This window comes from Colius striatus, chromosome 5 (genome assembly GCF_028858725.1).
Source record: "Colius striatus isolate bColStr4 chromosome 5, bColStr4.1.hap1, whole genome shotgun sequence".
In the NCBI taxonomy this organism is placed as follows: domain Eukaryota; kingdom Metazoa; phylum Chordata; class Aves; order Coliiformes; family Coliidae; genus Colius; species Colius striatus.
Window position 1 is genome coordinate 18,593,577 of NC_084763.1, and position 14,607 is coordinate 18,608,183.

General features: G+C 36.6%; 1 protein-coding gene across 3 annotated transcripts in view; it reads left to right on the top strand.

Moving 5' to 3' along the window:
• The window catches only part of THRB (thyroid hormone receptor beta), a 57,582-nt gene that overhangs the window by 10,821 nt on the left and 32,154 nt on the right, over nucleotides 1-14,607 (top strand). Inside the window, exon 1 of one of the 3 annotated variants that reach the window (XM_061997062.1) lies at nucleotides 3,110-3,557. The exons of 1 other annotated variant lie outside the window; for it this stretch is intronic. In XM_061997062.1, coding sequence (XP_061853046.1) covers nucleotides 3,110-3,557 — 448 coding nt within the window. Of the gene's footprint in view, nucleotides 1-3,109; nucleotides 3,558-10,218; nucleotides 10,547-14,607 lie in introns of those variants that run through there. One more of the 3 variants, XM_061997063.1, reaches the window with a different exon arrangement.

The window sequence follows — 14,607 nt, forward strand, 5'->3', positions numbered from 1 at the left end:
GTAAAACAAATTTACCCTTAAAGACACTCTGATGGGAACTTGAGAAGGTCTTTTGAATTGTTGACTGCTCAGATGACAGTTATTGCTATGATGTGCTACTTTTATATCTCTGAAATTATGTGATGATTCCTTTACTTATGTTGACAAGAGCTGTAGGGCCTTCTTATTAGTCCCTCTTTACTCTAAAACAGGGCCTGTGGTTTTGTGATTCATCCCAGTAGACTGTACTACATTTTGCCTTGATTGTAGCCATTTCAGCAGTAGCTAGAGGGAGATAAATGCTTCTCTTACAGTTAGGGAGCTCAGACAAAATTGTCTTATCATCCTGTATCAAGGGTTTTGGTTTGACAAAACCAAGAGCAGAGGAAGGAGATTTTAACTGCTTTCTCAGTTGAAGAAAAAAAGAAACAAGAAAAAAGAAAAAAAAAGGCTTTTGAGAAATTCAGGTAAGATATGTTAAAACAAAAGTAATAGAGTAAATAAGTCTTGTAGTGAAACTATAATTTAACATTTTAATAAGCTGAATGGTAATTTAGAACCTATTTATCTGCTGCACCATAGTATAGGATGCACAAGAAAGAGAGAGAAAATATGACCTCTCTCAGTGGTAGTTCCTTACAATTTAATCCTCATCCAGCAACATTGAAATGTAAAATATCCCTGATCACTGCAAGGGATTTGTAAAGTAAAGCTTGTAGAATTAAATAAACTGGAGCTAACTTAGGAGTCAAAATAGTGAGGCAAATTTCAAAGAGAACTAAAAGGAAAAGAGGATAAAGTTGCTTGATGTTGGGTTAGCTGTTGTAAACTCTGCCTGAGCAAACTCTAATTGATGGAGAGTATAATAGAATCCATTTTTTCTCATAGTTTAAATGTGTCTAGAATCAAATTTAAAATCCCACAGATGTTTTGCAAACACAGAAATTGGAAAATACGTTTTAATTCTATTTTTCAAGTTAAAGAGATTCTTAGAGTTCCTTACTAAAGTGAAAAATCTGTGAGCCTTGTGTGACATCCTCTCTGAATCCTTGGGGATCCAAAGTTTTACCATTCAAGTGAGGATGGTTTTTAATTCAAATCAAAGGTAATGCAAATCTTAAAAGAAAGCAAAGATGACCTTTAATATCAAAATTAAACCTAATTCAACCTAATTTTTGCCTGTTAGGTTGAACAGCCTGGATTATGAATTACTGATCTTGTTGCCGAGACTGATAGCAAAAACTGAATAGCCGAGGATATAACTGACAAATTGACAAAGCATAATAGTGTCTATTTATGAGTGAATTCTAGACAGCCTGTATTTTTTATTTCTTTATATATATACTGCAGATGCTTGACCCTCACATTTATATACAGATATGATTTTATCCATGCAGGGACATATCTAGAATGTGAAGACAGAGAAGGGAGAGAAGCCTAGTGCTGAAGGGTACATTATCTGAGTTTACACAAAGCCTGATGGAAGGGTGGGTCATAGTGCACAGCTCCTCTTCATGCCAAGAAGAGTGAAGTTGCCAGGTATGGTTCAGATCTTATAGGAAAGTTCTGTGCAGCTCTCAGAGGTTCTTGCCAGAACAATCCAGCCTCTCCATCTGAGCTTAAATTTCTTGTGAAATCTAGAAGGAAAAAGTTTTATAGGCTTTTAATATATATATGTGTATAATTTATATATATAGTTATAGTTCTTTTAATTCTTTAAAATTACCTAGTATTTTCTGGATTACTTTCACTATTCTATTTTAAATCTGATAATCCTCCTACAAATGTTATTCTCTTACCATATTACCTGCCTTTAGAGTTAGTTTTCAATTTCACTAAAACAATAAAATCTGAACTAAAGAGCAGATCTATAAAGCCAGAAAAGAAGTAGGTAAGTGCACACTCTGTAGTTAACTCAACCTGCTCTGTGCAATGAAGTCTGTCATACCAAATAGTTTCTTATTCAAATTCATATTATTAATATCCAGCTGAGATAGAGTGAGTATGAGAAATGGACTTGTAACTTTGTGAACTTACTAGGTGAACTTACACTCCTAGCAGAAAAGAAAAAAATAACATTTACATTTCAAGTTAAATAAGATATGGCAAAAATATAATAATCTGTAGTACCATAATTAAGTGTTCTGAATATGTCCTGTATTAGCGATGTTCCACGTAAGAGAAGTCATAGGACAAAACTTTCAGAAACAGCAATAGTACGGTAGGTCTTATAGAATGATAGATTTTTTTTTTATTTTTATCAGGAAATTATTGGCTTAGTATGTCCTTACTAACTAATATGCATGTGAATTACCTTACTGAGTGAAATGTGTATAAAATTAACTCTTAGTTCCATTATATTAGCAGAATCTTACTATGATTAAAAGCACAGTGGATATCATTTATCAAATGTCTGGAATTTGCTCTTTTGTGTGTGCAAGTTAGAAAGCTATTTTGTATCTGAATATTGATACCTAGAATAGAAAGTAATATAACTTCTTTAAATGTGGAATATCATCTGTGCTATTTAATTTCTATAACTTTATTTTTGCTACCCAAAAATAATAAAAGGGCTATATTTAGTTTTGCAGACTTATCAACTATTGATATCTCAGTTCCTTCTATATCAAAGAATAAATATATTTGCTTAATCATGATGACTAATTAGAGGGAGTCATGCAGCTTTAGTATTGTTCGTTATCTGCACTGGACTCAAATGTTCCTACTCCTGTGATAAAATTAGTCTCTGGTACACTGTGGCCACAGCTAGAGAAAGGCAGTAGGTAGCAAAAGCGGAACTGCTAAGCATGCCCACATAAGAATGTCACACTTAGGTAACAGAGTGTCCCTCAGGTCAGCCTACGATAAGAGCAAAGTCAAACAAGGCTGAATCCTTGATGTTTTGTGTTTTAAGTATCTGAAAATTGTTCACGACCAGCCTCGACCCACAAGACCTCAAATGATCATATGAGCAGGGCAATAAATTGGTGGTAACTTGCCCTGAGGCCCGTGTTGCAGTTGCGATGTTGTGAAAGTTGCATCTAGCGTTAGCCTGTCCACACAGATCTGCCTATTTGTTCAGGCTTTGCAGACCGGGAAATTTTACCTTGACTTGTACCTAAGGGGAGCTATGGTGGCTGAAGGGGCATGGCTGAAAGGCTCGGCATCATATCAGTGCGGTCAAGTCGAGATGCACGGGAATACCACGGCATCAGGAGAGCTGGGAAACCACTTGCTTTCCAAAACTCCACACCTGAGCAAGATTTTGGCAATGCCAACACTTTGTAGTCCTGCAGTATTTGCCAAACATCCAGGACGTGGCCTCCTGTCATGGGACAGACTGATTCACCTTCCTGACAGAAATCAGAAATGGAATGTAATGGGAATAGTGGAAAACCGCTTCTGTAGGAAAAGACACTCCAAAAATTACGATATTCAGAGGAACGGACAGCAGCTTTCACAGTGTCGACATGCTTCAATTTGGACTAGCACAATTTCACAGCCAGGCCATACAAAAGCAAACTTTCAAGTCATGTCAAGTGCCCAGGAATACCATAAAGAAGAAAAAAAGTTTAAAGGTAAATGGCATTATTATGCAGAGCACAGCAAATGTTCTATTAAAAAACAAACAAACAAACAAAACAAAACCCCAAAGCAAACTAGGTTGTTATATCTTTGTTTATGGTCAGGTGTTTATCTATTAGTAAAAGCATTATTAAGCAGAGTGTGTTTTCTTGTTGCAAATTTTTGAAATGTTTTAGGGTTGTTGTTTTCAGCAGAGATAACTGTAGGTTTTTATTATTCCTTTTCAGTGTTATAGCTTTGTGAAAAGCCCTGATGACAATGTGATGAGTGCTTACTGGGGTTTTCTGTGTGATATCTAATATAAAAAAATACCTGTTCCTTTAACCCCTTGAAAATTTGTTTGTCTCTTTATGGTTCCTTTCTGAACTTGGCCTTTTAAAATAAAGTATATCCTTGATACATTAAAAATGCAAAGGCAAGCAGAAGTGTTCTTTTAATACCTTCACGGTGTGCATCTCTTGGCTGTGACTATGTTGTTTGCTATTTCTTCTTTCTTATTATTAACCATCCCCAAAGCCTCCGTAAGTACACATGAAGATATCAAATTAGACTTGTTGTTATGAGTATTCAGGTAGCTTTTCTGTTCACATCGGTGCAGCATTGAAGGGATTCTTTTTAAGAATCACAGTTGCTTAAGTGCTAGCATGAATTTAGTGTTTCAGTTATTTTTATTCCTTTCTCAACTAGGATAAATAGTTCTTCATTGTTCTTCACCTAAAACATAATTACTCCATACTACAAGTTGTTTTCTTTTACTTAAGTCTTGCGTCACTCCAGGAAGAAAGATTACAGTGTCAGGCAGGATATCACCTCATGAAAAAGTTAAACTGGTCTAAGTACCTGATTTCTTTAGATTTAGTTGCTCTTTACCTCAGAATGCCTCTTTGCTAACAGATGTCAGGTGTTGATCGCTTTAACGTCTTACTAAGGGCTGTCAGGAGACTGCCAAACCCAGACAGTGCCACCTAAGAGACTGTTAATTATGTTGTGTCAAGCTACATTAGCTAGCTTCCTGCTTAGTTTTATTTTTTAACAAATTGAACTTTTTAGCTTGAAGTTTTCATGTGGGGTTGGGGTAGAGAGTGATTCGGAAAAGGTACATGTTTTAAGTATTGGCAGTTACTTTCTCAAGAGATAAGCTGTGTAATTAACTGATGTCTGCTAACAGGGTCTTCCAATTATGAGATATGGAGAGACTTAACAAATTGGGTTGTCTGGGTCACAGGTCTATGATTACTCTTAGCAATATTTGCTCAATGACGATATAAGTTGTCAAACACTATTCAAGAATTTTGCCAGCCAGTTTGTTAGCAATCTCTCAAGGAGCAAAGGCTTTCTGACAAGAACTTGTGCTACCTATGTGTGTTATGAATAGTGCAAGAAGCTTGTGCAAGAGAAAGCAGGGACGGACCCTGAAAGAGTCTTGATCATGAAAGAAAAAGCTCCATTGTCTTTTAATCAAGTTTATTCATGGTGTCAAATACTTTCCAGAAGACATGGATTTCTAGTGAATCTGAACATTTAGATATAAACTATGACATTCTTTGTTATCCAAACAGACTAATGAGTCTGAAGTGTTTCAACAAAAGGCACATCACACTGGTATTTTATGAGTCACATACAAATTCAGTGGCATGTCATAGCCAAGGTACAGCGGGTGTTGTGAGGGAAGGCATTTTAGAGAAAGAACTAACTTAGCATGTGTTAGAAAAGAAGTATGCCATTGTGTAGGTAATATTTTACTCAGGTTTATACCAGGGGCACCTAGTTCAAAATCTACTGCACCTCTTGCAAAACCAAAGAAATTATTTTAAAGATTCAGCTCTTTTCCCTCAACTGTATCACTTGCTATAATAAATATAGTATAGACAAAATGACAATTTTTAATGTCTTTGGTTCCTCTGAAATCTATTCCAGGAATTGTCAAATGCTATTGTAAATTTACAGCACTAGAATTCCGGATCTCTATGTACTTTATTGATTTAGTCGAGAGTACAGTTTTCAAGATGAGATAAAAAGAATATAGAGTTTGTTATCTGTTTCTGTGAAGTCCTCAGCATTATTTTGGTTTCTGATTTTTGAGGTTTTCAGAGTTTAATCTATAACAGCAAGTTATCTAGTTGAATCTGCTTCTGCAGGGGATTTGGACTAGATGCTCTCTAAAGGTCCCTTCCAACCTTTACCATTCTATGGTTCTATGATTTTTGAGGGACCATTTTGATTCTCTGACCATAGTACATAAAGTGAATGAATAAGGTAGTGCAAATTTATACATTAAAGAGATGTGCTAGCCCATCATGTGAGCACAGACATAGCTGTATTTGACAAATGATGTGTATTGCAAAAGCCATATTAATACTTCTCAAAAGATGTTAGAGTTTTCAGTATATTTTCTTTATAACACAAAAATAATAGGATGTCTAGGGATGTTATGTGGTGTGAGTCCTGAAAGTGCAGATTTGTGTTCTTCCTGAAGAGCAGTGATCTAATTCTTTTTTTTCCCTATAATATTCATTAGAGGTGGCTGAGACAATGCAGACAACAAGACAATCTATAGACAGGAAATACAACAGTTACTTTGTAACGTGTGAAAAATAAGTATTATAAAATTAGGAGCTGATAATACAAGTGCATGTAACAGTGAAGAGTTTAGAAAGATACATTTAATCATTGCAGCCATATGTTTAAAAGTACAGAACTTTTTGACCAAGGACTGTGTTTTTATTCATCTGTATGCATTAAGTGGGAAAATGACCAACATTAGATCCTTCTATTTGGTCCTTCAAAAGCAGCGGTCTGCCTTGACTCATCTGAGTGCTCTGCAGTACCTCCCATGAACTGGCACTGCTGAATCTTTCACAAGTGGCACGTCAGGGCCCTGAGTGCAGTGCTGCAATAGCCAGGACTCTAGACCACGGGAGCACAGTTTGGGAACTGTGCCTGGAGAACATGGCTCTTGGGGGTGAAGTGCCGCCTGCACATTCATGCAGGTAGCAGAGGTGCCCAACAAAGTGGGTTGCACTCAATGACGCTGTTTTCCATGTGTCAGGGATCTCGGCTGGTCGGGAAAGTGCAAGCTTACTGGGGCAATTCATTGTTCACAATTACAGTTTTAGTCATAACTTTTAAAGCAGGAGGCGATGACGAGCTGCACGGTCTAGTGTTAAAGCAGTGTCTCCTGCAGACACCTTCTTTCAGGCTTTCTCAGCCTGACTTCTGCCCATCCAGTGTAACATCACTGACTGCACTAGACTTACTTCTGATTTACACCAGGGTGAGTATTTCAAAACCTTTGGGGCATTCAAAACTCAAGTTCAGCAAGTACTTTCTGCTTTTTTTTAGTCCTATGAACTGTCAGACTGTGAAAGGTTCAAACTTTGGATCCTCTCCTGCTGCAGTATCAAAGTTTCTGTTTTATCACTGACCTATTTGCTTGCACTGGAGGTTTTACTCTGCTAGTGATTAATTTCCATGTGTTCACATAATCAGACACTCGTGAACTAATAACATTTGAAGTGCAATACTACATTGCTGAAGGCAGTAAAAGCACAACGTGACATGATTTAAAGGCTCTAATATCCAAATCAGAAAACAAAACAAAGAAAAACCATTAGTATTACTTCTACTCCACTTTCAGATTTTTGATGAAGACCCTGTCTTACTGTCATTTATCAAATGATTTAATTCAAAGTAAGAAAAAGAACTGCAGGATTGGACCGTAAAATTAGAATATTTCAGTTTTAACGGAGATGTTAAATCTTTGTAGTGGTTTTTGAACTGATTTGTTTCCAAGGGAACAATAATCTGCAGTGCTATAAACCTATTTTATATTAGCACATTGCAGGTAAGGAACCTCCATTCCCTGGCAGTGTTTATCATTCTTTATGGGGGTGGTTTTTTTATCGGTCAGAAAAGGTTCTTATCCATTTTTCTTTTCTCATTCTTCACAGTTTCATGTAATTTCATTTCCTTGCAGTATTACAGTAATTCTGACAAACATAGTATGTGACACATTTCTCAGGAAATAATACAACGACAAAAAATAAGAAACGTTTGATGGATTTATTCTGGAACAGAAAGTAAGTCACAGGCTGTGTCACATCAAGATAGAAGATCCTCAGGTGCCATCCTGGCTAGGAGGGCTCTGTCTTCACATGGCCTCAGTTCTCTTTAGTTTTTCAGTAACAAACCTGCATGAAATTTGGAGGGAAAATAAGAGAAAATTCATAGGAATTTTCTCTCATCTGGTAAAACAAGTCCACATGGGGAAAAAGTCCCTGTACGAGTTTAAAGCCTAGCTTTCCAAAGATTTTCTGGGTGGTGTAAAAGTATTTGCCTCTGGTAACCTGTAAAATACAGCCTCATCTCTGTGCAAGCTCTCAAATAAGTTCCTGTTAGCTGTACAGGAGATTATTTTGTGGTAACGGAACAACCCACCTCTTACACTTGTGGAATGTTTCCTTCCTGGGGAGTGTGAAGTATTGAGCTAGTTAGGTTGTATGTGTTACATTTAAATGTGCTACAGTATTACCAACTGGTCACATCAATAGTTACTGTTTGGGGGTTTCTATGTAAACACCTATTGCAGCATTTCTTAGGAAACACGGGCATGTTTCTATGAAGCACTGAACGTCCATTCTTGAAAAATCAGGTCTTTCATAAGATACGTGTTTTATCACAGGCAATATCATTGTTTGTAAAATCTAGAGTATGGACCTGAGCTAAAATGAGAATTAACTTTTGTTTTATGCCTTTTCACAGGGCTGTTTGTTGAGTCAGATCTTTGGTAAAAACGACGTGGAGAATGAGGGTTCATTTGTGCTTTACTTCTAGAATTTAAGTAACTGTTAATGTTCTTTATGAAGTTAAATGTTAGTTTAAATTATTAGAGTTTTAGCTGAGTAAGGTCATTTTGGAAGCAACTTCATTGATCTTGGTAGTGTTAATTTTGATTTTCCAAATGTACTATTATTTACTGAGCAACTAAGTGTGTTAAAGGTGCTTCTTTTATAGTTAGAGGAGGGGGGAAAAAAATCCAAGCATAAATTTTAACTTCTCTGAGCCACCGAAGCATTTATCTTGGATTCTGTTAGCCTGCATTAATTGGCAATTCTTACTTAGATAAGTTTGGTAGGTTGTATGTTGCATGGGATAAAATTTTGCTATCAGCCTTGTGCATTAGACCAAAACATTAAACAACAACAGATAAGGAAAAATATTTGCATGTCTTGCCCATTTCTTACCTATTTCACTAAACTTTTGAGGACCATTTAGGTGTATGTTCATCAGTGTTGTTAGATGTATACTTGAGATCGTAGATGAAAAAGGGATAGTCTACATGGTAATTTTGGCAATCCTGTATGTTGTTTTAAATGAGTGAAATAAGAAAACCTCGTGATCAGATCAGTAATAATTCTGCTTCCTAATAACAAGAATAGATATTACAGAGGAATATCGCCTTGTTACTGACTTGACAAGTTTTATGACATTTTAGCTGAGCTGTAAAATAAAAAAAAAAAAGCCTAGTAAAAAAACAAATAGCAGCTAATAGAAGTTAAAAAATTGTTCAATGTCAAAAGGTGTGGCTGATTTAACAATGATTTAACAAAGTATATTGAGGTTTGAGGTGCATTAAGCAATTGTAAGACCATACAGTTTTTTTGCAGTGGCATTGACACGTTTGTAGCTCATAGGTGAACCAAAATGAGCAAAAACTCCTCCTTACTCTACACAGTCTGTTGTTGAAAAATATACACTTCTAAGAGTACTTCCTTACTGAAACATAAAAGATAACAAAGCAGCATAGAAAAGCAATTAACTTATTGATAATATTTAAGCAGTGTTCTTTTTGCTGATTATATTATTTTTAAGTTTCCCACCTGTTGAAGTCAACAGAAATTACCTCCCCAAATCACCAAAGTTCAGAAAAGCTGCTTTCCCGTAAATGCATTACCAGGCAGTGGGAGGATTGTGCATGTGTGGAAGGCTGGGGAGATTCATGCATGTAATTCTGTAAAACAAAATCAATAAAGCTGATGACAGATTAAGATGCTAAATTTTGTAAAACTAGACTACTGTTTGGGTCATCAGCACAGCACTATTGGATTTTCTATGGTTTAATGCTGAAAAACAGGATTATTGATTTTAGGATTTGCAGCGTATCCCCTCTGGGAGTTCTTAAGCAGTCTTTATAATGCTTCACACTTAAGTTGACAACTACAGTGACATAACTGTGTCCTTGCCTTAGTAATCATTTTCTAATCATATTGGCAAAGGCTGGAAATGGTTTATAAAATGATTATTCCAGACAAACGGGGGAACAGGAGGGTTTTCAGGATGTCGCTTCTTTGTCTGGTGGTCATTGCTACCTGCCTGCCATCTTCCCTTGGAATTAACTTACAGTCACAGATTAAGACCTTTGACTGTCATAAATCTGCTTCCCAATATGTTTGACTGGCAGGGGAGTTCACAAGCCGTCCCAATATAAATAGGATTTTAGCACATCAGGTGCTGCTCCAAAGTAAAACGGGCTGTTTTGCAGTTGACTTTGTTGGTGTATATTCATTGCTCCTCTCCCGTTCCATGTGTATGCATGCCTGCGTGTGTATGTATGTGTGTGTGTATGTAAAGTAGAAGCTGAGATAGGGTGACAAAATGAACTACTGTATGCAAGAAATATATGAAGTGCACCCAGCTGCTGGTAGCAATTGCTACATGCAGTCCACTGATTATTGCACATATATTGAAGATAATCAGGGTTACAGCAGTTGTGATGCTCAGGTCCTGCACAGTAACAACATATATATGGAACAGGCCTGGGCGGTGAATCAGCCTTATACCTGTAGTTACCCTGGAAACGTGTTTAAAAGCGAGTACTCTGACATGGACATGGCCCTGAATCAGTACAACCAACCTGAATATTTCACCGAAGAAAAACCTACTTTTTCTCAAGTGCAGTCGCCATCGTACTCTCAGAAGAAAGGTAGGGGCAATTTATTTAAATAACAACAACCAAAAAATCTCTGGTTTTGTTTTTGTTTTGCTTTAAACTTACAGTTGCATCAGTTTGCTGAGATACATCTTTAAATGTGAAGGCTGCCTGTTCAAAATTGAAAGCAGCAGTTACATAGGTTGCTAGGTGATTGTAAGGTTTTCTGTGAGCGATGAGGATTTCCAAGCACTTTTTCTTAATCTGTAAAAGACATTTGCAAATATATTTCTTGTTTTCTGCTTTCTGGGGCTATTAAGTTCATTTGGTATTCACCAGCGAGCTAGATAAGAAAGTTTGTCTTCTGAAATGTCGTCATTTTATATTCTGCATCTTAAAGCTGTGTTTCTGGTTGCATACAAACAGTTTGTGAGTCCTCCTTACCAGCAAATGTGAACTCTTGTTTACTCAGCAACTCGGGGAAAATATTTTGAAAATAGAACTGTAAATATACATGGGAAAATTATAATGTTTCACAGAGTTACTGTCTTTTAAGTGAAAACCATGTAGTTTCTGGTTATGCAAAGCAAAAAAGAGTGAAAATTCAAGAATATATTTGTGCAAGAGAGACTATTCTGCATCCAAAAAGTTGACCTAATCAATGTGTTTGTGAGAGATAATCAGAGAGTAATATCTGCTCCCTCAGGGTTAAATCATTGCCTGTTCTTAGAATTTATTCTTTTGCTTCAAAGTGAAGAAAGCAGAGGCAAAAAGAGCCCAAAATACCAACAAAGACTTGGAAATGTTTTAGGTGCTATTTGATCTGAGATGCACGCAGAGTATACGATCTCTGTGTTTCTTTAAAATCACATTATTAAAGAATAAAAATAGCCTGTTTGACCAATGTAATGTCCTTTTTTCTATTAAGACCAGATTTTCTGTGTGCAGTTACCCAAAATTCAGATGAATCTGATGTAGCTAGGTAAATAGAGAAAACACCATTTAATACTTTTAAAGTGGCTTTGTAGTAAAAAGTAGGCTGTTTGATCTTATTAATTACATGGAAAACTGTAATATCTTTCCTTCGTGCAGGCAATAGTCAGCAGCACTTTGTGCGATAAATCCATGTGATCAGTAGAAAAATGTCTTAATTTTATACTTCAAACAGCATTGTATTTCATTATAAAGGAAATATTTTTTAAAATCCTGTTCTAGGAAGCTATAAGAATATGATCAAACTGTAGGCAAAATGTAGTTGTGGATAATGCATGTTTCTGTATTGTGCAACATTTTAAACACTTTTCAAGACTATTTATCTGCTGCTGTTGGGTTTTCACTAATGAATTTATTACTCTTCATAGACTTTTCCTGTGTCTTATTTTTGGTTAAAGAAAAGTGGTACTCGGGATTAACTTAGAGAAAATAAAGACTTGCTATTGGAAAGTCAGTGAAAGAATACATTTTTCATAATATTAAAAGATTATAAATAATCATTTCTATACTTTGATCAGAACGTCAAGTAAGTTATTACAGTGCAGTGCTCTTTCACCAGACGTGCCATGTTTGAAGTTTTTGGATTTGTTTGAAATTGAAAGAATACAGAGTTGTTTTTAAAAACTGCTCATCTGCCCCAGTTTTCTACTACCTCAGTTTCACTAAGAAATGGCAGTGAATTTTGATGAAAGCTGTCTCTCAAACAGGCTTTTAATTGATCTTTCATGGAGACTGAGTAACATGCTTTGGGATTCTTTAGAGCCGAATTACTGGGATAATCAATAAAAAGTTGCCTCCCTTCTGTTAAACCTTTGTAAATGACAAGTTTGTTAAGCAGAAGAGATCTAAACTGTGTGGGACATGTGCATCTTCTCTTTTTCTTTTTTAATTTCCATCTTTTAACCAAGCTATCTTAAAACTAACGAATCTTTTAATCCTGTCCTAAGAACAGAAGGCTCTACACCTGGCATGTGTGTCTGTATTGATCCAGAATTGATTTGGGGGGGGACAAGGGAGTTTGTTAGAGAAGCCTTGATAATAGCCTATTAAAGCAAAATTAAGTCCCTAAGCAGGTGTTCATGAGGAGTCTTGATTGTTGCAGTTGGTATTTCTGTTAGTCCCCTGAAATTTGTAGTAATCTCAATAATATGCTATTCAAATCAGATTGTACTTTACAGTAGCACATGGAGTCTTTTCCCAGCAAAACTTTTGTGAGTTTTTAAATGGTTAAAGTCTTCTTTTCCCGGAGAAGCAAAAAAAAATCATTTTATATGCTGAAAAAAACAAATTATGAGAGTTTCATTCTCTATGATACTCTAAAACAAATCAGAAAATAAAAAACTTGAACCAAACACCCCCCTTATGTGTCACTAAAAGAAAAAAAAATAGTTAGAAAGTATAACCAATTATTCTAAAATATAACAAGCACTTCAGCTGCTTCTGTTATTGCAGTACATTAAAAACTATTAATTTCTGATTGTCATCAATTCTGATGAAATACTTGAATTTTACAGAAAAAAAAGTGCTCTAGATCAAGATGTGCAGGTGTGGTTTTACCTTTTTATGTGCTTGTTGCTTTGTTACCTTTTGTGCTTTAGTGCACACTGTTAAAAGGTAGCAGCACAATATTTGTGCAAGAGCTTGCTTTTTTATTAAGGAAGCCCTTTTGGACCCTGGTCCTAGCATAGGAAACTGGCAAATCTGATGAGCAGAACAGGACTCATAATTGTGAGGACAAGATGCTATTCCCAGTTCTGCCCCAGGGAGCTTAAACTGGAATATTTTTCCCCTCTTACAGTGCCACTGGCCATAGTGAGCCTGTAGCACTGCACTCTGGATGGGTGATATTCCAAGGGAGCCTGTGCCACCCTCTCCTTGTGCAGAGGCTGGGCAGAGAGGCAAAAGTGTCCCCGGATCTCCTCATACCACCTGTACAGCAAGGAGGAGTGCCCAGGGACAGGGTAGAGGTAGTGCAGTCAGGAAAGAACAAAATAAATACGTACCAAGTTCTGTGAGCCTCAGTATCCCCAGTTTCAATGTGTTTGGACAATGTAGGAAAGAGGTCTACAGAGCTAAAACTGGGATGAGAGTTGGCTTTCACTTCTATTTGCACAGACATTTCCTGGAAGAAAATAACAAAAGGTGCCTGCAGGTATCTGTGAGGTTGGGCTTTAACTTCAGGCTCTGTAGGGGCAGACCAGAAGGAACCAGAGGCTGCCCCCCAAACCATGGGATTTGCAGGTGGGAACTCTTGAGTCGGGCTGAAGCAGTGCTGTCTCCTTTGCCCTCCGTCTCACCTCGCTTCCCAGATACACAGCGAGCTTGGTGCTGCCTTTCTGAGGGCTCTTGGTACAGTCAGAGAATTGTCCTTTGAAAGTAATTATCATTGTTGTTATTATTATAATTGTTGTCATTATTTCCCGTTATATTTTCTCAGGCAATTTATGAGCAGCTGCAAGTACATACTGTATGGCTGCTGGAATATGTAACCAGATTAGTCCAACCTGAGTTCTCAGCATCCTGAAAACATTAGGATACTTTCTGAATAGCTAAGAAAACACAACATGGAGGTTATGTCAAAATGCCTCCTCAACAGCGTAGGGAGTGTGTGTGCATGTAATCAATTTACAAAAACACTGAGCATTTTTCATCTTGGCCTTTGCAGCAGAGCAACTCCCAGTATGTTAACAATTATTTTGGACTTAAAAATGATTAATTTTGCTCTTGAGCACCCATCTAAGGAGATAGGACTGATCAAAAAAGATTTATCTTATTCAGCAAATCATTATACATTTGGAAGTATATGTTTCTCTTTTAATAAAAATGTCAGTAGAAAAAATGTTTTCAGCTCCTTTACTGTAACCTTTCCACAACCTAATGAAGAATGAGAAAGTGATCTAAATTGTACTTGGTTTTTGTGTCAATAATAAAACTGATGTTCAGTCAGGCTTAGATTTCTAAATAAACAAGTTACTTGTAATACTGAGCCGTGGTCTCAAAAAAAAAACATTTAAATGATTTTTGGGGAAAAAAAAATACCATAGTCTGACTCTCATGCAGTAAAAGTGCATTTTGTACCTGTAGTTGGCAATGGATGCATGTACAGTACTGATCATAGCAGT